This window comes from Triplophysa rosa, linkage group LG16, assembly GCF_024868665.1.
Source record: "Triplophysa rosa linkage group LG16, Trosa_1v2, whole genome shotgun sequence".
NCBI classification, from domain to species: domain Eukaryota; kingdom Metazoa; phylum Chordata; class Actinopteri; order Cypriniformes; family Nemacheilidae; genus Triplophysa; species Triplophysa rosa.
Window position 1 is genome coordinate 5,749,762 of NC_079905.1, and position 23,998 is coordinate 5,773,759.

The 23,998-nt window shown below is 37.6% G+C and overlaps 2 protein-coding genes across 2 annotated transcripts in view; one reads left to right on the plus strand and one right to left on the minus strand.

Annotated features, from left to right (window-relative positions):
* LOC130567192 (fibrocystin-L-like) overlaps positions 1 to 3,086 on the minus strand; it is a 33,706-nt gene extending 30,620 nt beyond the window's left edge. The window contains 12 exon segments of the mRNA XM_057355141.1: positions 246 to 356; positions 469 to 539; positions 641 to 683; positions 769 to 842; positions 941 to 994; positions 1,090 to 1,183; positions 1,277 to 1,334; positions 1,473 to 1,581; positions 2,039 to 2,183; positions 2,397 to 2,474; positions 2,643 to 2,765; positions 3,059 to 3,086. Coding sequence (XP_057211124.1) covers positions 246 to 356; positions 469 to 539; positions 641 to 683; positions 769 to 842; positions 941 to 994; positions 1,090 to 1,183; positions 1,277 to 1,334; positions 1,473 to 1,581; positions 2,039 to 2,183; positions 2,397 to 2,474; positions 2,643 to 2,709 — 904 coding nt within the window. The 5' untranslated portion in view covers positions 2,710 to 2,765; positions 3,059 to 3,086.
* Positions 3,087 to 4,499: 1,413 nt separating this feature from the next.
* On the plus strand, positions 4,500 to 22,891 carry nudcd1 (NudC domain containing 1). Its single transcript, XM_057355529.1, has 10 exons — positions 4,500 to 4,765; positions 5,104 to 5,258; positions 7,582 to 7,770; positions 8,102 to 8,285; positions 8,967 to 9,155; positions 14,671 to 14,878; positions 15,771 to 15,915; positions 15,995 to 16,120; positions 22,024 to 22,183; positions 22,303 to 22,891. Exons 1-10 carry the CDS (start codon positions 4,651 to 4,653, stop codon positions 22,587 to 22,589), a joined length of 1,758 nt encoding a protein of 585 aa, XP_057211512.1. The 5' UTR covers positions 4,500 to 4,650; the 3' UTR covers positions 22,590 to 22,891.
* The last annotated feature ends 1,107 nt before the right edge of the window (positions 22,892 to 23,998 follow it).

Here is a 23,998-nt window from a genome sequence, read left to right on the forward strand (position 1 = left end):
ATGTTGTTCCAGCTTGAACAAGGCATGTTTTAAAAAGCATATTTTGTACTTGAATGAAATCAAGGAAATCTCACCTTGATGGTCTGTGTCGTATATTTGATGATGTATATTTGATAAGCAGCCTATATTACATAATCTTAAATGTTTCTGTTCTTCATTTCTGCTATTAATATTTCATGTATTTATTTTAAAGTGACTCAATTTTGTTAGACTTTTTTATATATTATTTTTTAAATTAGGTTTACCTCCTACTAAAACCACAGCTGGGCGGTCGGTCTCATCAAAGTAGCGTCCATTAATAGTGAGTAAGGTACCGCCCAACACACTGCCCTCAGATGGAGAAACTCCTGTCACCTCTGAAAGAGAACCACATATTTAATCACCAATAGGCCAAGATTTTCAGAAATATCTCATTTTGAGCAGAATTACATTTTGCATTCATTAAGAAGAATAAATGTTGTTCCGCACCTGTATATGTCTGGAACATGGCGATTTTGTTCAATGCGGAGACACTGAAAACTCCTAGGTCTGGAAGACTCCTATAGGAAAGAAAATGTGTTTTGTTGAGACTTCCAACAACATTAAAGAGATGCAGAAACTTCAGTGTAAAATTGGTGAAGTAACATCAGACTTCTCTGACCTCCCATATTCACCATCCAGAATGTAACTGAGGTTATGATGACCTAAAGACGATAACAACAGTTTATTCAGTATTTTTTTTCAATAGTTTCAAACATTAGACTCATTTGAATGACAAAAATTCCTCACCAACATAAGTTCCTGTCATTTTGCAACTCATGTCTCCCCAGTCACCACTCCCACTGTCCAATTTTAGCCCATACCTGGGAAATTAAAGGCAATTTATGCAGTGTAAGATATATTTATATACCGAAAAAATTAATACCTCTGTCAAATGCATACATGTATAACATATGCTTACTTTTCATCTGAACTGGGTTTCAGTAGTTCACAAGACATGCCACCCATGTATGCCCTGTTTAACCCATGTATCAAGAGACAGTAAGGATGAAACACATATTTCATAATATATCACATTTATTTTTTATTGTCTATTAGATATTTCCAGACCTCACAAATCTTGTATTCCGACCATTGGAACTTTTGTCTGTATTGCTTCCATACACGTCAGTGTAAATTCTCCCTCGCAGTGTCACCACAGTCCCTATGCAATCACATTATAAAAAGTCATAAAATCACTTCACACAATGATGCCTAGATGAGTTATTACTGAAACAAATTAAAACACGAATCTTACCTGGAAGACCTGACAGTGGCCAAATACTTTGAATGCTGGGGGAATAATACCATCTACTCTGTAAAAGCACAGCATGTATTTGAATGTAAGATGTTATTTTATATGTTTATGTAATATGTAAATATTTTATTTAAAATATTTGGTTAAGAAATGAGTATATTTTGTGGTAAACAGTTCAACTATCACACCCACTTACATGCATTGTACAGTAATACCACCATCTCCAGCCATTACAAATTTGACTTAAAGGAATTGGCACACTGTCTACGCTGACGCGTATCTCATAGTCATCTTGTGGGAGAGCTCTGAAACATACAACAAAGCAAGGATTTGTTAGAGAAACATAATTTAATTTATGCATCTTATGCAGAAAACACATTAATATGTTGATTTAACACACAACTATTTGTAATTTTCAGATCTATTAGACAATTGCATGCAATGACAAAACACCGACTTTGATGTAACTGTAATACCGTGCTAATGTGTAGAATTATTTTGACAGATAATTTGCTTACGAGTTATAATTTTCCTCATTGCTTCTTAATTTTGTGAATTGTATATACCCAATGCTGTCCTTTCACTTATCTGGGTTTAATAAACTCCTCATTCTCCTTCACAACAAAACTGCCTTTTTATAAGTATATAAAACCATGGGGAGCTATTCCCATTACCCATATATCTAATTTCTCCTACACATTTTAATGTCAGAAATCCATATAAGTTTTAACTATTTAACATTTGAAATATGTAAATCCTTGCCTTGTATAGCACATGATCTGTTTGGAGTGACTGGAGTCTCTTTCCACATCACAAGGAACAGATCTCGTCTGAGACACCAGTGTCACACTGTTACCAACATTTGGGTCATCTGCATTGAAACTGAACTGATTGGCTTGAGAAAAACCTGAGGAGAATTGACCAAAGCTATTAGACAGCAAGAATTTTATTTAAGCACTTAACATTCTTTTAGCCGATTACCGTCATTTGTGCTAAATAAAAATGCAATTGATTGATTGAAGAATAATTAATTGGATATTACAATTTATAAGAACTTTATTTAATTACAATAAAGCACATTTTGTGTGCATTTTCTCTTTAATATACATTAATATTATACCTTCCCCCTCTATGGTCAGTCTCGTTCCACCATTGGTGCTGCCAACGTATGGTGTTATCTTGCTGACCCGCTGCGCTCCTGTATAACAATTTCAATAGGCTATATTTAATGTCAGATTTGTTGAATGGCAACCTTTTGAAAGCACTCAAACTGTCAGAATGATACATCTTATTTGGCAGATACGTATGAGAAGTTAGTGAGTTGCAGCCTGTAATAAAAACTAGAAATCGTGTGTAAAGCGCGTACCCGCGGAGCTCCACAGTAAAATACAAACAGTAAGCGTCAAATGCAGCTGCTGGCGTATGCGCCCCATCTCTGACAGACTCACAGCGCGCGCCCCTCAAAGCAATGCACCTGCAGTTATCAGCTCTGCACCAACAATAAACACATGATGTTAACGTTCAATTACTTTAAAAGGTCATTGTAACACTGACTTAAACATCAATAAGCCTAAAAATAAGCAATGCTAAGATTAGTTTTTAGCCATTTAGTTTGAATATGAACATTAATGAACTATTAAAATATAGCCGAACTATTAGACACTTCAAAATGATTATTAAAAGAAAATAATTCATGCTAATAAGTCAGGCAGTGTTTAATAAATAAATGTGTACAGTTTTTTTCAATTTTGCATGAATCATAATTCAAACCCATGCACTTACCTGTTAGGATCTCTTAGGAAACTCTCACACTAACAATTCTACCAGAACTTCCTGTTTTTATAGCCTTTCTGCCCTCAGGGTGGAAAAATGAGACGGTGAACATTGCTGTCATTCTACAGTCATGTAATCTTTCAGTGTACCCAAACACCAACAATAGCCTACAGAAAGTGGATACGTGCAGCTGTCATGTCAAAGAGCTATTACGACTTTACTAAAATAATGTTGGTATCATATGAAGTTGATTTGGTCTGACAAAATATTTGACATGTAAAAAATGTAACATGTTTTACAATGTAAAAAAACCCAAAGGGTTTTACTACATCAACAGCACAGATATCAACATTTGGTGGTTCAAATACCCTTGTGAGGTATTTTTAGGCATTTTTTTAAGCATTTTTTTTATTTTTAGTGCATGATTTGTCATAGTCAGGTAAGTGCCATTTTCAGGATTGTAACATCCATAACGGTACATATTCCTCATAAATGGGCAAATTAAAATTAAAATCAAAATCAACAAACTATGTTCTGTAAAGAGGCATCCCTTCTCCATTTGTTGTGTATAATTGCTTCAAGTTTGTGCATTATAATTCACAGAAATCCTACAAAGTTTGTCGTCTCCTAAAAACCTTGTCCATTTTTTGTCACATCCATAACGCTTGTTTATTTCCCTTTTTTAATAGAAAACTTGTGCATTGACTGATATTTTTCTGATGTTTTAAACTCTATCAATAAGGTTTCCGTAAAATATAAACAAATGGTTCAGTATATTAGTAACAACAAATACATTCCCTGAGCGTTTTTATGATCACATCCATAACGCAAAATGTCACATCCATAACGCTGGTGTCAGAATAGCTATCTAGCCTACTCTCAAATAGCTCTCTCTGTACTAAATACTGCTCGGCATGGAAGAAAAATCCGAAGACTTTTGAAGACTTATATTTCATAAACGCAAAGCACACATTGCTTACAAAGCTCATATGCAAAAATGACGTGTATTTAGCTCTGTTTCCTTGTACAGGAATAATTTGATACTTTTGCATATTATGCCAAATTTGAATAGTGAAACATGTACTTTTATAGATTTATTAAAACAGCCAATGCCATCGCCTGTCATGAAACACGGATTATTGAATGGTACCAACACATTCTAGCATTGCATAGTTTAAGATTTAGCATCGTCATTCATTCTTTGAGAAAATGTGATTCGTTCCTTGGTACCACAGGCGTATTCAAAGTAGTTGCCGTAATCTTCTTAATGATTTGCATCCCACAGACGTTTACATACCGTAAATTCACGTTTCATTGTTTATTTTTCCAATATATTGCATTAACAACAATTAACGTGGGATTTGGTTTGGTGCGCTATTAAAAAATCTAACGAAACCAACAAAACATGTAGGTACTCAATTTCCCACAATCCCCAGCGGTGTGTCTTCCGACTGGCAACGCGTCCGGGTCGACAAGTTGCAAACGCGTGAATTACATTTTATGCTTATTTCCTGTTACCAGTCATATTAAATTTCTCATTTATATTACCATTTTGGGCTAACACAATAGTCAGTATCTTATGAGTGTAATTTTTATTAAATATGTCTTTACCGAATTGCTCGCTGAAGGTAAACAGAGAGTTACTCGATCCCAGCTTTGAAAGTTACAGGCTCTCCCTGGACTCTATTCCAGTTTACAATGTAGAACTGGATGCAGGTGAGAAAGGGGCTTAATGTGTCTTGTTTGATTCTATTTATTATATACGTGTTTGTGTAATTCAATGCGTGTCAAACAGTCTTGTATGCAAACAACGGGCCTTCACTGTGAACTGCACGTGCAAATGATATCAGTATTACAATCTATTGTATCACACTATGGTTAGGGTTACTACATGTTCAGAACTTAGATACCATATGTGCACTTTAGTATGATCTTAAAGTTTGCTCAATTATGTGTTTTGATCACTTATTTTCATTCTTTTGTCAGTTATGGGTTTAGAGGTGTTCTGCAAGCCATCAGTTGTCATCATATTGTGATCTTTGTCTTTGTTACAGCTGTGGCTGAGGTTAAGCTTAAAGACAACCAGTACACTTTGGACCATATGAGAGCAATTGGAATGCACAACTACCTTCAGATTGACCCCTGGTATGAAGACAGTGTGTACTTCGTGGACAACAAGGGGCGGGTTTTGAACTTCACAGTCACACTGGCAAGTCTCTTAACACATCTTTCCTTTGAAAGAGAAAAAAGGATTATAAAAGGCAACACGGTGTGCCTTTTAATTTATATTCTAATATGAATGTTTCTGTAGATGTTCTATTGGATGCAGCACAAATGTTAAGATGACTTAACATGATTAAAAAAGCTGAATCGAAAAGAATCAAGATACTACTTGGTGTTTGTTTGTTTTATAATGGATACACGTCTCTCTAGTTATGCCAAGCTCTAGAATATTTTATTGGGTAGAAATTGTGTAAAGTTGAGTCCCACTGATCTACACTATTGGTGAAATAAGCTGAGCATTGTGGGCAGTTGTGGCCTAATGGTTAGAGAGTCGGACTCGTGACCAGAAGGTTGCCGGTTCGATTCCCAGGTAACAACTGAGGTGCCCTTGAGCAAGGCACCTTACCCCTACTTGCTCCCCGGGCGCTGTAGTGATAGCTGCCCACTGCTCCGGGGGTACGTGTGTTCACTACTCTCTGGATGGGTTAAATGCAGAGGTCACATTTCATTGCCTTGTACATGTGCAATGACAATAAATTGAATCTAAATCTAAAAAAAAATCTAAATGGCCTGAAGGCTGGAAGAAGAAGAAACACCCTGGAACAGAGTATGGTGTTGTCCTTTATTTCTTCCAGCAGAGGGCGGTCATGCCTTATGTTTGTAATGTGATCATAACATTACCTAAAACTTGTTGCTTTACTTGCTTATTTGTGATTGGACAAGATTTGGCACAGGTCATGATTTTGCTAGTGTGTTGTTATTATTTGTTGTACACTTTTGCTTTGTTAAAACCACAGTCAACTCTTAAATAAATAGAAAGCCATTTACAGTTCTCTGAAGACAATCATGTTTTCCATACGTTGAAGGTATTCATTGTATTTCTAGAGAATGCAATGGTTCATTTTCTAGGGATGTAATATTAACACGACACAGTAGAGTCTGGAAACATGAACATGTTGTAAAAGTTTTTGTGAATGTATATCTGATAGGGATGTAACGATTCACCGTGAGCCGGTTGAAAATCGGTTGTAATGAGCAACGATTCAAATCGGTTGAGGCTTGAACTGAATCGCGATACATTTTTTGAACAGCAGGGGCCGCTATTTTCACTGCAAATCTAAACGTGGATGCTGATATTTCTTAAATGCAAAAAAATCCAAGAAAAGCACATACAGTATTAGTTTGTTTATATTAAAGAGACTTTTTCTATTATTAATTTGTTATAAAATTGCAGTTTAGTTTTGTTATTTGAAATAAAACATTATTTTATCATACAAAGAAACGTGAAGCATTTAAGAAATAATGCAAAGGAAGTTGTTCATTTCTAATTTGTTTCAACTCATTTTTTCAAAATAAATCGTGAGTAAATCGTGACTAAATCGCATCGTGAGATCAGAATCGTGACTCGCATCGCATCGTGAGCTGAGTGAATCGTTACATCCCTAATATCTGATGATTTGATTGTAATTTGTGGCACTCTTGCTGTTGAAATACAGCTTGAGATGACTTAGATTTTCCGTTTAGAATACCTCAGTTAGACTCTCTCTTTATGGGACTGTGTGTTTTCTCTCGGAGTTACCGGACACACGCATTTTACCTCTGGGAAAGAAATGAAAACTGAGAGAGTAGTTGATGTGTACTTCAAGCACCATGGCAACCGAAGGCCAATCGCTGGCCAGTTTAGAGAAATTGCTACCTTTCAGAGAAGTGTAATTGATGATTATCAAGATCATTGTACTCTTTTTCAAATTGCAGCCTGTGAAGTTCATGGATATCTAGACTTGGATGTACTTTCTGATGCTTCTTTTATTTCCAATAGTTTAATGAGTGGATGATCTGTCAGTTGTTTTACAGCTGGTGCTTACAGATGAATTGGAAGCTATTTAAAAGTAAATGGTTAGTGGAGACAAAAGTTTACATGGTATTTTCACAATTTATGGTTACATTTTATGGCGATTTGTTGTTGAGATCCTTTATGCTTTGGACATTTTAACATTTTTTCCATTAGCAAGGCATGAAATGACACAATATTTGTGTCATAGTTGTTCTACAGTCGATTCATGTCTTTAGCATGAATGGAGACTTGTGCTTTCTATATGTGTGTAACAGGATTTTTAAACCAAATGCTCTAGTGATCGGTATGTTTACTATAAAATACTTTATTTGTCAGAGGTAATGTTCATTAATAATATTAATTTTAATAAATATCATTTTTCCAGTTCAGTTTGATTTTGTATAACACTTTTCACATTGTGTGTTGTTACAAAGCAGCTTTGCAGAAATCTTGACAGGTGTCTGATGTTTGGCAGGACACAGCTTTAGGCAAACCTCGGGAGGTGTTTCATCTCGAATCGGCCCCAGGCTCGTGTGAGGGGGAGCAGGTGTGTGCCTCTCTGAGTCTGACCTCTGCAACGTGGGCTGCGGTGTCAGATGGCACCGGGACGCTGACTCTTTCGCGTACCAGCAATAGAGGAGAGAGTTCCCATCTTAAATGGGAGGTACGAAATCGACCACAAGTGTTTATTATGTCATTATACTGTTATCTAAGATTTCTTAAATATCAAGTGATAGGGTTTTAATTCATGGTTTGAAACAGATCGATGCGACAAATCATAAAACATTTTAGAGAATTCGGCTATGAGACGGACTGATCAGACTCATAAAAATGAGACTCATTCAAAGTCTATGTGTTGCTTGGTTACCACAACCAAGCCACAGTTAAGATAATCCACTATATTACTTGCCGGAATTTGAAGCTTGTCACTACATATTGTTTTTTGCTACTGTGCACATCACATTTTCCATTGTATGCTGTTTTTTAATGGCCAGCCGATGTTCAGCGAGCGTCTAGGAGAGCCGTTCCTCATTGTTCACAGCCTGACTCACGTGCACGCTCACGTTCACACTGTTGAAGTGCTGCTGCTGAGAATCCAGAAAGATCCGTCTGATACCAAAGGCAGCGGCTTTTCAGTCTCGCTGGAGTGGATCACAGTGGACAACTCTGTTGGAGAGGGTGAGACTGAATGTTGCATTAGGGTTTAAAATGAATGTTACTATGTTGCATAGCAAAATATACAAAAGTGGCATTTGTTAAAAAAAGATTCCACAAAGCTTTTTCAAGCAAAACATTAGGGATTGTTCACCCAGAAATAAAAAGTCTGTCATCATTTTCTCACCTTCAAGTTGTTCCAAATCTGTATACATTTCTTTGTTCTGATGAACACAGAGAAAGATATTTGGACGAATGCTTGTAATTAAAAAATTTAAAATATTTGTTTAGATTTCCAGTTATAAAATAATAGATGCATGGTTGTGCACTATGTTGTCACCTTTTAGATCATGTTCCTGTTAGTTAATGTGATGAACTACACCTGTGGGTATTCTGCTATAGGACAAGGGAAGGCGGTTTCAAAATTTGCTCAAAAAATTAAGTTAGTTCTAAGAAAAGGTCTCCTGGTTTGATATTTTGTTATCTAATGAATGACTAAAGTGCATTTCAAATGTTCTGGTTTCCAAATTCTTTTTGTGGCCACTTTATACTGTTTGATGACATTATATATGAGCACATGACATTCAAAAATGGATACAAATATTTGTGTATGGGGCGGGCGTATGTGTAATATCTAGTATATGTCGTTTTGTGACGGATTCGGGTGAATACAATTGAGTGAAAGAAGTGGTTTGTTCCCTGTAGGTGAGGAGAAAAAATATGAAGTGAGGAAGAAGAGGATGATGAAGGGTAAATGTGTTCCGCACTACGCTGCAGTGGAGCCTCGGGGTAAAGGAGTGATCTTAGCCTCAGAGAAACCCTTCACTTTCACCGAGGTTGATGGAGTTCCTCTTGACGAACCTCACGTCGAAGATATGGAGGTGGAGAAGTCGGGTGAGAAACCCCACATCAAGAACACTGAAACAACACGCACACAAAACTGAGCAAATGTTGAGAAAGTGATATCCAGAGAAACACACAGCACGAACGTACCATCTAGTGGACAGAGACATCTCTTTGCTTTTGTTTTGTTCTTGAGTTCAGATATCCCATGATATTAATATAAACTTTCAAAGAGTAAAATGCCTCCGCGGCACTTAAGACGCGTTTTCAAAGCCCACAAGGAAAGAGATTTGAAGACACCAATCAACCTAGAAACTCTCGAGCACTGCCGTCTTGACAATTCGTACTTTCACGGAGCGAATCAAATCTTTCTGTATCCATAGAAACATCAGAAAGAATCATTCAAAAAGAATTCCTCAAATAGACTCTGATGAGGACTGTGCACTTCACAGTGTCTCGGTATCACAGTGAGCATCAGTTAAGCTGAATTCTTATTTTACCTGATGGAAGTCAATCTGTTTTATGCAGATAGAGGGCGGTTGCGTGACATACTGCTAAGAAACACATTTTGGTTGTGTAAATGATGTATAGCAAGTATTTTTCTTGCTTTCACATATCCTGTCCAAACAATCGCCAGTGCTTAAAAAGATTTATTTTTCTGGTGAAATTGATGTAGCATATTGAGAATTAGCATTTGACATTTTCTTCATGCCAAAAAATTGCAAATATTTGTTTTTGTTCCTCACCAAAATCAATTTTCAAAGTGAGCTGCTCATATTCCCCGAAATAGTCAAGTTTACTTTATAAAGCAGTAAATCTATGCATATGAATCTAAAATTCATTGAAAAAGACCAGCTGTTCATCCCAACGTCATCGATCTCATTTCCTGTTTTTCTCCCGTACCTGTGTTTGTTATGAACTTTTCAAGGCCATTTGTTTTCTGTTCATCCTTTGAGTCTATTTATTTGATATAAAGCTGTGATGTCACAAGAACAGTGCAAGGCTCGTCGTCTTTCTCTCTTGCTCATTTTAGTGAGATACTCCACCTGGTCGCAGATAGAATGGAAATGCATTAGCTTGTTTCAGAAAAAGAGGTCGACCTTCCTTAGTCACAAAAGACTGTTAATGGTTACATACACACATACATTCACATCAGAAAATAATTTTGTTGATGATCTAACCGTACGTGAACAACCCAAACTGTTACAGTGAATGTGATTATTTGAGTTATACCGTGTCTACACCGGACGTGACCGGTGCGACGCAACATGACCGCTGCATCCAATGTGGACAAAATGTAAAATCGTAATAGATTCTAATGCGTTTCTAACGTCTTTTGTCGTGTCGTGTCGCGTCCGGTGTAGACACGTGTTAGACGTTAAATTCAATACATTGTCATTTAGAAGACTTTATGGATGACGTTGAATCAATATTGAATAATTATGATTAATATCAGTAAATATGTCACACACACACACACACACACACACGAGGGCCTGCATGTAGCACTTAAAGGGACAGTGCACCCAAAAATTAAAATTAGGTGTCATTGTCTCACACTATTTTCCACAAGTCCTAATACATACAAAATATACATTAATAAAATATTTGTTTTGTCATGTGTCCAGCGCTGACTAAATAACAGAAACATTAATACTGGCTCCCAGTCGAATAGGCTATGTCTTTTAGGTTGGCGACACCACTCTCAGACTATTAAGTTACTGTGATTTTGAGTGATTTACGGTGTCATGACGAATACGCTTGCCCTTCTCTTCATTATCCTGTTTTGCTCCACAAGACTCTGGTTGGGTACAAGTTTACTAGACCTGCAACAAAAGGAGATAATGAGCATGCTGCTCTTACTCCCAATTGCACTTTAAAGCCGCATTACGACTCGAGAAAATTGTCCAATTTACTGTAAATAATATTTTTTTGCCATCACAGCAAAAACTGTGGGAGGGTGAGATTCAGATCTCTGTGGATCTCACTGTTCCTATATTTCCCCACCTACCTCTCTGTAGATTCTGTTTCTTGTTGAGGGATCAAATCTCATAAGATAGCAAAAAATCTTAAAACATGTTTATAATCAGCCAGAGTGTCATGCCGCCTGATAAAACTGGTTTATAGAACCCTGCTGAGAAATCACATTTCTGAGCCATGAAGTCCATCAGAGATTATTATTTTATATATAATAACATATATAATATAATATTATTATATTTAGACATTAAATATGATCAATAAATAGTTTTTAAAGCGATACTATGTAGTTGATAAGCGCAATTGTCTGTTACCAGTGTTGTCTCTGTATAAGTTTCCCCGTGGGCGGCGCAATACATGTGAATTTGTTGACTAAGCTGATGGAACCGGCGAATGTTGTTAGCACATAGCTTGCTAGCTACATAGCACATTTGCATTCACCCGAAACACAACGCATAGACGTGAGTGTGTTTAGTAATCTCAGAAAATAATACTTTTCTGTAGTTATATTTTCGGAAGTTACTAAACACACTCGCAACCAGGCGTTTTGTGTAATAGCATGGTAGCTTACCTAGCATGGTAACTACAGATACTGATAACATTAGCCTACTCAATGACTGAACGGCTCAACAATTATGTGGATTACGTGCATGAACTAAGGAATCCTCAACTCTTGACCATGAAACATTTATTGTGGTTTGGAAGTCGTTTACAAGCATTACACACATTCATGATGAGGCACGACATGCTAGCTTGCGAAACCGCCAACATTACCTTATCTCAAGGGCTACCTTACGGTTATAAACTGTGAGCCAGTAGTGCACCAATGAACAACCTGAACACAGCCTAATAACAAACAAGCTCAAAATTACAGGACAGTAAGAAAAAATGTATACATAAGACTTATAATTCCAGTAGCAGGGCGGCTAGGTCTCCATCCGTTTTGCAACCTGTTGCCTCGTTCAGCTCGCGCCACCGAGTATAAGCCCGATATTTATTTGTGTACTCTGTCTTTCTTTTCTTCGCTCCCTCTGACAAAACTGTCTTTGGTTTCTTTGCTTTGTTTTGAGACTTGAATATTAGATCGTTTCGTCTTATAGTTAGCTGTTGGCTAACTTCACACAGGCTATGAGTAAAATATGTGACGTATGCAGTAAAGCAGGTCACACTCTTCCGCAGGCAGGGGATGAGTGGGCCTGTGTGTATCGACCCGAACACAGAACTTACACAGTGTGGTTTTAGCCACAAGGAGGCTGCTCAGGTAGCAGCGGCAGTAGAATTTGTCCGGTTAAGAGTTGTTCTACCACTGAAATAATTGTGGAGACTTTATTTTAAGGTCGAAAAACTACATAGTGTTGCTTTAATAATAAACGAACATAATAATAAAAGTGAATAAATTCTGTAAAAAGTAGGCCTATATGTAAGTTATTGATACCTAATGCTCTATGACTAGTGATAAAGGTCTAGTGTATGAAATTCAGCGAAATCTAGCAGCTCACTCCACCCCTCCCTTTCGAATCACTACGGTGGCTGACACAGAACTAAGATGTTGTCACTTTTTTGCTTCTTTCTCAAAGGAAACAACATATTTACAAAAGACACTATGTAGAGCAGTTTGTCCATTTAGGGCTACTGTAGAAACAACATGGTGAATTCCATGCAAGGGGACCGTGGTGTATGTAGATAGAAATCATTTAGAATGTGTAGCTCATTCTAAAGTAATAAAAACCTAACGCTTCATTGTGTAAGATCTTTAAAGCGGAAGTAACACATGCAGTTTCTGCCAATCTTATATTAATCTTAAGTTCCTATAGAGTAGTACTGCATACTTTGTATCTTCGAAGAGTAATTTAGTTTGATCAAATTTATAAAAGACAGATACAGCTGTACGATTATTTACGAAAACAGGCGAGCTCCTGAAGGCGTGGGGGGGTGGGGGGGCGAAACTGCACGAGCACATAATACATCATAGCATTGTTCCTGCATAACTGTTGATTCACTTTAAGTTCGTGTTGTTTACATAATGCACGTATGCGCCGATTGCCAACAAAACACAGACATATAACTCAGTTTCACTTACCCCGTGGGGATCTTGTCCGGCATCTATCAGTTTTAAACGATCTCCAAATCCAGTGTTATATCCACTGTTTATATAACATTCAGTGAACTAACAAACACAGCTGAACTTCAGTACACGAATAAAGCGCATTGATGGGCGTGCTCTGTGTCCCGCTCTGCTGTTTGATGCGTGGGCGTCCTCTTTTTCTTGCTCTTGCTGGTTGACGCGTGGGTGTGCTTTTCCATGAGAATTATCCAATAAGGGACTAAGAAAAGTTGTTACGTAAGGGAATTTCACGTTCAAAAAAAACTTTCCGAGCACAGAAATACTACGTGATACGTCCAACTTGCTAGCTACAAGTTAACCATGTTAAGCATGAGAAGCCAGCATGTTTAACATTTTAAAGAAGTCAGAATGCATGAAACACTGTTGCACCACTCCTTTAAACACCTCTGAAGACTTAGTTATGTATATTATATTGCATTTCTGTCTATCTATAGATCCTCCAAAAAATTACATATTGGACCTCTAGCGTACAGTAGTGGACGAAAATGATGCCCAACTTTAGAAAGTTGACCTCATCACCCTTTTATGTAAATATATTATTTACTTTTTATTAGTAATTCGAGGGGAAATTAAAGGAAAAGTTCACCCAAAAATAAAAATTCTGTCATCATTTACTCACCCACAGATTGTTCCAAACCTGTATACATTTCTTTGTTCTGCTAAACACAAAGGAAGATATTTGGAAGAATGTCAGCAACCAACCAGATCTCATCCCCCATTTACTGCCATAGTAGGGAAAATAAATACTATGGGAGTCAATGGGGGATGAGATCTGTTTGGTTACTGACATTCTTTCAAATATCTGCCTCTAAAAGACTTATTAAATTGAAAACAAAACAAGATAAACAATTGGAGTCAATGTTTTATTTTCTGTGAGCTTTTTTCCTATGCTTCTTAATGGTTATGTAGTTTGCCTTTTGCCAGATAATTTTGTCAAATAAATACTTCAATGTTTTTTTTCTTCAATTTTTAACGTTATACCTCATATTTTAATGGTTTAACCTAACCTGAGGCGGAATAAAAAGCAACTGTACTTTGTAAGGTTTGTGTGGAGGGAGATTCGTTCACATCTGTCACCAGGGTCACATCTGTGTTCCTGTGCTTATAACCCCAGACGATGTTACATTATGTTTAACACGGTGAATGTCAGTAAGGGTCTCCTGTTGCCAAATAAAACCACACAATTACAAAGGCTATCACTCTCATACAGGTTTAATTTGTCATCTTTCGCTGTAATGACACGGTGACCCAGCAGTCACAGAACTCATCAGTTTGTACTACACACCTAGATCACCATCAGAATTCAGTGGTATTGAACAGAAAAAACAAGGCTACATTATGTCAAAAATGGTTATCCGTAAGGCAAAGCCTCATGCTAAAGTCTGCAGGACATTTAATTGAATAGTACATTCAGCCCTAAATGTCTGTTTTAAATCAGTTGTCACATCTTCTATTGTTCAGACCCCATCTACTTCTGGCAGCAAACAGAGGAAGACGTGACCGCATGTGTGCGTTTGCCTGAAGGCACCACCAAAGATGACATCCGCTTCAAACTCACTGTGGACTGCCTGCGGGTCGGAGTGGGGGGCTACGCACCCCTGCTGGACGGGCAGCTGTTCGCACCTGTAGATCCAGAGGCCAGCACCTGGACCATTAAAGATGATAAGAGGTGTGCACGAATATTAGCGTCATATCTTTATTTATGTATTTAATTAATTTTCAGTCAGTTGTTATTTTAAAAGCAAAGTTTATATTGTATCAACTTAAAGTTTTAAAAACCTCAACATTAGGCTAAGTATATTGTGTACGTGCACAAAAGGCTTTTGGCAAACTCCGAGTTCATGCGTGTGGAGAACAACCGCCCACATTATATGCATACAACAAGAGGCGTCAGTTGTCGGCGTGCCTGCCCACACATACATGGCACGTGTTAAAAAGCCTAGTTTTTTCTGAAGCGTTTCTCAGAAGCATGATTAGAGTTGATTTGAATTTCCACTCACTTTCCTCCATCCCCTGGCCTTTCCACTTCCTGATAAACATCCCTCTCTCCAAATCATTTCGCATCTTGCTCGATCATGTTCTGCTCCTGAGACACAAACTCACACACGCAATGTTGTCACATTTGCACTTCCTTGATTTTAATACGAGGCCCCCGATGACCCCTCTCGTACCGTGAAGTGGAGGATCCGGGCACCGCCTGCGTTCACGTTCAAGTGTGTGTTTATATGTTCTGTTGTCTAAGCTGTCCATGTCAGCGTTATTTGCATTTGTATGGCGACCCGAAGAGATCCTCTTTGTGAGACATACAATGTAATGGATTATATAAAAGATATCGTTTTAGATGTTCCCGGATGCATAGAATAAAAAAGAAATGTTCATCCGTAATGGTACTTGTACTCAGAGCACAGAAAGCAAAACTGAATTCATTTTGATTAAGCATCGCACTTGTCAACACCATAAGCAAAGTTTGTTTTGATTCAGTCAGCTATGTAATGGAAAATAATGTCAAGTCTTGATGTCTGATCGTGTGTTCATCATCAGAATCGGTGTTGTGTTCGCAGTTTAGAAGTGAATCTCCAAAAGCGAAGCGAGGGTCCGCTCTGGTCCGAATTTGTTCTGGGCGACCGCAAAGGAGAGTATTTATTTAGTGATGAACAAAAATCACAGCTTCAGCAGAGACTTTCATATCTCACTGCTGAAGGCCTGGTCAGTATTTCTATTGCTTCTTTTAATTTTTCTTAGTGTGATTTTACCGCATATTTATGTTTTGATTTTGACTCTGTAGAATCCAAACCCAGAGAAGGACAAACCCCCCTGCAACGCTCAGGAACTGGAGGACTGTGACATGTTTCCAGAGGACAGCTCAACGCTCATGCGCTTTGATGGGGACACTTTGAAGCCCACACATGTGGTAAGACCATAGACATGAACGAACAAAGGAGATAGAAGCATAAAACAGAGAAGTGGGTGGGGTTTAGCAGCCCAGATGTCTAATTGGCCATAATTGAGATGTAAATGATTCTCGACCATGGCTGAACTCTTGTATGTTACTTTTCTGCTAGTTGAGATCAACCAATCATTTGTTATTACTAGGGAAATGTTTTTCAGTCATTTTATTTTGATTTCTGGGACAGATTATTGCACGCAAGTTATTGGATATAGAGACTCGATAGCTTTTTTTTTTACCACCAATGCACCCCTCAAATAAGACTTTTTTTTATATTTATTTTTTATAATATGAGTGATCACTACAGTATGGAGGACTAAACCTGCAAAAATTATAAATAAATGAATGTATAAATAAATAAATATATAAAAGAATAAATGTAATAATATGAAAATAAATACAGGAATGAATGGTTTGATAAAACAAAATAATTCGTTTTAGCTATTATTGATCTTAGCTTTAACTTTTCTTTTCATTTTTTAAATTGATTTATTATTTTTTGTGTCCATTTTTAATTATTTTTAATTATTATTATTTTTTATTTTTAGATTATTTTATTTATCATTTCCTTTTATTTTTACATTTATTTATTTATACGTTTATTTATTTTTATATTTATTTATTATCGCATGTATTTATTTCCACTTTTATTTATTTATTCTTGTATTTATTCTTACTTTTCTGTGTCTTGTATGATAATTAGATGGGTTGGTCTTGCCTACTATTGGTTCAGCGTAGATTGAAGCGTTTGATCGATTACTCTTGACTTGTTTTGGACTAACGTCACGTCACTCACTGATCGTTTGCTTCGTGTATAACGTTTATGGCGTGCGCACAATTAGCTAGAGAGTTACAGCATTTAGCCAATGAAGTCGATAACCATGCATCAAATGACTGTGTGTCATTCAGATTAGATGCACTTATTGATGATTTATTACAGATTGACGGCGAGATAAATGACAAAGTTCTCCCTCGGTTGTTAGCCTCTTTGCAGCACATTCAAAGTCTGTGCGAGTCAGAGGGTGCTATGGTGGTGTTACAGTTCAACTGGTGAAAATCATAAAGCACAAAATGTAATAAGGTTTAACTACACAGATGAGCTTGTAAACCGAAGTCGCAAGCTAACGCTTTGTCAAAGTGATAGTTATAAGCAGCCTTTCGGTTAGAAAAAGCGTAAAGATTTAATGTAACATGATGTAACATAATGTAAATGAATTGAGACATAGTGAACTTAAGTCACAAGTTAACACGGTAGTAATGAGCATCGTTCTTTCACTACAGGGGCCATCAAATGGAAACCATTCCTTCTAAAAAGACGTGGTTACTAAACGGTACTCGTAAACTACATTCCATAAGAGATAAATAACACAGAGGTCACAAGTTAAGACGGGCATATTCCCTTGATTCATCCAGCTGCATATTGTTGTGTGACATCTTGATATTATTGCAAAGATCCGCAGCAGCTAGCATTGCGAAATAGCTTAGTGTGATTGTTACCGTAGTGACACGCTGCCTCGCTTTATTGTATGGGTACGAATCCCGTGTCAAATCGCTTTATTTATTTTTTCACCTCGCTTCAGCCGTTACGGGCGATCATACCAATAATTTGCAATCTTAACAAGAATGTCAAAATCATGTAACAAGAAAGTCTGTGTTTATTAGACATCTTAATATCAAGTCGTCTTGTGCTTTCAGAATCGACGAATCTGCTGAGGTCGTTCATGCACCTCTTTGGCAGAGGACCTGTAACCGGAACTTGGTCACCACCTTAGCACCCCCTGACTCGCACAGATTTGGAAGAACTTTGTCATTTATCTCGCCGTCAATCTGTAATAAATCCTCAATAAGTGCATCTAATCTGAATGACACACAGTCATTTGATGCATGGTTATCGACTTCATTGGCTAAATGCTGTAACTCTCTAGCTAATTGTGCGCCCGCCATAGTTACTTAACGTTATACACGAAGCAAACGATCAGTGAGTGACGTGACGTTAGTCCAAAACAAGTCAAGAGTAATCGATCAAACGCTTCAATCTACGCTGAACCAATAGTAGGCAAGACCAACCCATCTAATTATCATACAAGACACAGAAAAGTAAGAATAAATACAAGAATAAATAAATAAAAGTGGAAATAAATACATGCGATAATAAATAAATATAAAAATAAATAAACGTATAAATAAATAAATGTAAAAATAAAAGGAAATGATAAATAAAATAATCTAAAAATAAAAAATAATAATAATTAAAAATAATTAAAAATGGACACAAAAAATAATAAATCAATTTAAAAAATGAAAAGAAAAGTTAAAGCTAAGATCAATAATAGCTAAAACGAATTATTTTGTTTTATCAAACCATTCATTCCTGTATTTATTTTCATATTATTACATTTATTCGTTTATATATTTATTTATTTATACATTCATTTATTTATAATTTTTGCAGGTTTAGTCCTCCATACTACAGTGATGGTTCCATTCTAAGAAAATAAATAGATCTTAAGCCTGCGGTCCACTTCATTTGATCTGTTTTTGTGGGATTTCTTACTTTCCATCAATATTTAAATTGATGCTAGCCTGCCTAACACAACCATTATCTCTCCATTATCTTGCAAGTTCCCAGAAGGGTTACAAAATCTGAGCTCTTGTGTTAAGATAGTAATGAATTTTGAAACGAGGTTTCGTTCGAAACAACTGCATGTGCAGAATTGCAAAAATATCGAATATCTCTCCTGTCGTCTTGTGCTATAAATAACATAACTGCATTTCAAGTGCTGATTGTGTCTCTTAGACACTTAACTGAAGATCTGTCGCGATTACAAATCAAATGTTTCATATTCAATACTATGGCTTAAACGGACGTCATGGCCCAAATTCAACTTTAGTCGTTTTTTCTCATTTAAAAATCATGCACATATTTTTTATTTCTGTGGTATAGCTTTAAAAACACTGTTTGTTCAATAAAAGATTTTTGTTCACCTGCTCATACTGGACAATGAGTCCACTTAATTTCACCCGATTAGAAACTTTAGGGAAGCTGGATTTCATTGTGATATGAACCGTCAGGTCATAGTGGGGAATCGATAACATAATAACATAAATAACTTGTCATCATTTCAATGACATGAATTTGTGACAAAACTCATGTTGACTCCTTTGCACAGCTGTCTAAACAAATACTTATGGTCCTTCTCGTCCAGAATTTCACATTTGTTTTCACGCGCAGTGCATTTCCTGAAGGCTTTCAGTCCCTTCCTTCACCATCGAACAAATTCCACCTCTACACCCGGCGCCCCCACCGTCCCATGTACTCTCTTTAAGTCACTTACATTGATGCAGCGGAACACTTTGACCTTTTCCGAGAGCGCACGCTCACAGGTTTCAAAGCCTCACTCTTCCAGGTTGTGAGGAGAGCCGTTCCCATGTCAACCTCTTCTGAGATTTTTGATTGCATGGTTGTGTCCCTCAGCTGGGCGCTGGAACCGACCTGAAAGAACTTCAGATTCTTTTCTCCTCTCCTCCGAGACGCCGCTTGGCTTTCGGCGAGCCTCGACGGTGACGACCGAATGAGAGGGTTGACATTTACTGTAGATTTGTGTCTCGGGAGCTCCTCAGCATCATTGACGGCATCAGAGTGCTTTTCATTAGATACAGACGTCATATTAGTGGAGAAATAGGGAGGGATGTTGTATTAATATTTGTGGAGAGGTCTGAAGTAACACGTCACTCAACGACTACATTTTTTTGAAAGATGAATCCCTACGTTGGGCTGTCACTTGTATTCAGGGGGTTCAGATGAGATTTTTGTAAGTGGACCCTGCCAGCTTCTTATGGGTCCCATAAGTGTGTGTGTAGTTTACACCTCAAGATGGCAATACCTGGTGGAACGAACCACTTTATAGGCTATTGTTCCTGTTTTATGTGCACTAAAACTCAGTTTTAAAAATAAAAATGTGTATGTAAAACAAATGTTGGGTTTTATGTATAGCGAATAGTTGGAACGCCCAGGAAAGTCTGAAATTCTCACTCGGAAAAGAAATCCTTATTTTGGAGTTGAATTAAACAAGACTGTGTGTAATGTTCTTGGGAAACGGTTTCAGCCGGCACAGTCAGGTGCCCATTTGTGGAGAGCCATAAACAGTTCAATCTCTCACCGAGAGCCGGAACAGTACCCAATGTGCCTTTCTGGGGGTCTTTATTTTGCGATGTGTTTCGTAATCTGCACTTCTCCTCTTTTCTTTGTGTGCTGGTGTTGACGGCATGAGTGTACAGACCATGAGGTCGCTTACATTCGCTCTTTCATAAACACTACGCTAGAGGCACACGTTTCACAATGTTCTCATAATTACAGTGTCTTGAAGTGGGCTTTGTGCTTCAGTATGTTGGGTTATGCAGTGAAAAGACAGTCGAGACCGTAATTGCCACAGCATAACTTTTTAACAAGCCATTGATAATTTCAATTTTGACGCACAAGTTCTATTTTAAAAGCTTTTTATGTGGACATTTAAAGTCATTTACATTGTGCTGTCTATTATGATGCCTTATTTTGGCAATACTTTAGCAGGGTTGTGTCAGTCATTATGATTTATCTAATAATTAATTTATTCATCAAGTCTTTGTGCGTGTTTTATGTTTTTTTATAGCTCAGTAGAATTTGGGATTATTATTTAAAGGGCTAGTTCACTCAGAAGTGAAAATTCAGTCATCATTTACTCACCCTCTTGTTATTTCAAACCTGTATGACTTTCTTTCTTCTGCAAAACACAAAAGAAGATATTTTGAAGAACGTTGGTGACCAGAAAACACTAGCCTCTATTGACTTCCATTGGATGGACACAAAAGCCATTTCTTAAAATATCTTCTTTTGTGTTCCACAGAAGATTTAAGCATTTTATGTATTGTTGCATCACTTATTCACTTTCAATCTCGGTCACAGTGGATTTCTATAGACGGTTTTAAAAAGGCTTCATGACATTATAATTAAGTTTACATTTTAAAAAACATACTTTACAAAAAAATATTACTGCGTGCATCTTGAGACAAAACAATCACGGTGATATATGTTAAGATATGTCAGTGCAAGTTGTTTTCGATCAAGGCATCTCTCACATTTAAGTTAGTCTGAGACTAGGTTTAAGCCGTGTCTGGGAAACCGCCCCTATATGTCCAAATGACTGCGTTGGCAATTTAAGAGGAAGCTCGCACCAGTTGTGATCAATTCTGGGTCTCTGGTTTTTAATATGCAGTTAGTCATCGGTGAGCAGAACAGCAGGCGTTTGGTACATGCCAGTTTTAAAGGGATGTTGGCAGCCAGCATTCACCAACTGGAGAGCAGGAGATGTAAGGTGGTGTAACAGCAGAGGTACATCACCGAGCATCAAGCAGTCATCACATGAATCATTTCAGCATTGAAACGCATGGTGATTTATAATGGGATATGTTACCTCACACCCGTGACAATAAAATGCTTTTGACTGTTCGAACATGTTGTCATCTCTGGTGGTTGCATTATAATAGTGTGTTCAATGAAAATGTCCATGACAATCTTTCGTATTTCATTTTCTGTTAAAGTGATGGAATATTATATTATGACTCCTACTGATATATAAGAGACCATTTCATGTCTTGCCATGCTGTCAGTCTTTCACATTGCTGTTGGATGACTTTGTCACTCTGGAGTCCTGAGGTTTAATTTTGTTGAGATTCAACAAACACTGGACTGGAGTGGCCACAATACATCTAGAAATGCTGATTTGAAATTAAAATTCGGAATGGTCTCTTCATTTTTTCTGTGGCTGTATGTTCTGCGATTTTCGTTCTGGTTTAACAGTATCATCCATGTTGCTCTTCTTGACTTTCAGGTGAGCCTTGGAAGCCACCTGTTTCTTTTCTCAGTGAACATTGATCCATCTGAGATGCCGGCTTTCTGCCTACGGCACGATGTCGATGCTCTGCTGTGGCAGCCGCGGCCAGACCAGGACAATGATATATGGGAGCACATCGCTACCTTTAATGCACTCGGTAAGGCCGAATGTATTTGAATAGCTTCCGTCTCTCCGATTCAACCTGTATACCGTTTTTCCACACAGATATTCTAAAAAATCTTCTTTTTTTTCTTTTTGATAAATCTTTCCATTCAGGCTATGTTCAAGCTTCAAAACGTGATAAAAAGTTCTCGACCTGCTCACCCAACTTCTCATACGCTGCTCTGGGCGAGTGCCTCAGACGTGTCTTCATTTACCGCCAACCCTCGCCGGTCGACACTGTACTCTTCAACCGGAAACAGGGCCGACAGATCGGACAGGTTGCCAAGCAACAGGTAGCCAATCTGGATACCAATAACCCTGTGCTGGGTTTCAGGGCCAGTAATGAAAGACTGTTCATCCTCACTGCCCGCAATATGTTTGTTCTGAAAGTGAACAATTGATCATTCCAATATTCCTGAAGGATATTTCGACCTTTTACTCCAGGTTGTTCAGTTTGCAGCTTCTGTATGTACGGCATGGATTTCATTGGTGCAAATTCAGCCTGCTCGGAACTGAAACGTGACCGTCACACTTCAGGACCTAGTTATTGGTCTATGTTTGTTTGTTAGTAGTCATCTTTACATGTAAAAAGTTTGAATTAAAATGTATGCCCAAGCCTCCCCCCAAAGTTAGATCACATTTCAGAAACCAAATTGTCATTAAACTGTATAACAGATATATGCTGAAATAAATAAGCATCTATACAACACTGAACGTTTTCTGTATTAAGCTTTGAGAACACGAAAGAAGATATTTGGAGAAATTCCTCTGTTTTGACACAAAAACAATGGAAGTCAATGGAGTCCAGTGTTGTTTGGTTACCAACATACATGAAAATATCTCCTTTTGTGTTTTGCAGGAGAAAGAAAGTCATACAGGTCTGAAATGATGCTCATCTGAAGACATATCACAATGTCTAATATTATTATTGTCAGTGTTGTGTGGGGAAAGAACCCAATTGCAGGCAGGCGGTGGCGAAGGGCCTAACACGAATACTTTATTTACAAAACAAAACACCCGCGATGGGGAGAACTAACCTAAGAATACAAACAAAAACAAAAGACTTCCCACGTGGGGGCAAAACGAAAAGACAGGATCAAAAAAATAAACTAACTGTAAACAATGACACAACGTCTTACAAAACATGGAAGGGTAACAAAGGCAAGGCAAGGTAATACACAAAACTTACAATCACAGGCAAGGAAGCAGGAACACGGGCAAACACGGAGACTTATAGGAACAGGTAAGCACATAAGTACAACCAATGAACACGAGGGTATTATACAGGGAAACAAACAAAGGATAATTAACAAGGGACAGGTGTCTGGGATGAAACACTGAAGGGAAGCTAACGAGGGGGCGGGGCCAATGACGAGACCCAGAGAGAGAGCATGACAGGTCAAAACAAACATTGTCATGTCTCTCTCTACACTAAACACAAGGGATCTGCCACTAGACCGGAAAATCATGAACAAGGAGGCAGGACCATGACAGTTATAGCACGTTATAGATGCCAGCTGTTAATGTTCAATTGTGTACATTTTTATATATTTAAAAAGAAGACGCTCAATATGCAGAGATCGGTAAGCTACTCATACTCTGATTTCCCAGAAAAGTGTAACGCTGTCAAAAAAAATAGAATCCCATCGTCTCTTGTGTTTATTTTTGGTTTTACAATTGATCTCTTTCCAGGCCATTACCTGGTTGTTTTATTACTCTGTCACAGACCTTTCAAATAGAATTTGTCACTAACCTAAAAGATGTGCCTGGGAGATAGATCTGCCTCGACGGTTTTGTTTAGTGGCTCGAA

Excerpts from the sequence above, each read along its gene's own strand:
- nudcd1 (XM_057355529.1), top strand. The coding sequence starts at position 4,651 with ATGTCTTTACCGAATTGCTCGCTGAAGGTAAACAGAGAGTTACTCGAT. Across the intron at positions 4,766-5,103 it reads CAATGTAGAACTGGATGCAG|CTGTGGCTGAGGTTAAGCTT; the intron begins GTGAGAAAGGGG and ends TCTTTGTTACAG. Across the intron at positions 15,916-15,994 it reads ATCTCACTGCTGAAGGCCTG|AATCCAAACCCAGAGAAGGA; the intron begins GTCAGTATTTCT and ends TTGACTCTGTAG.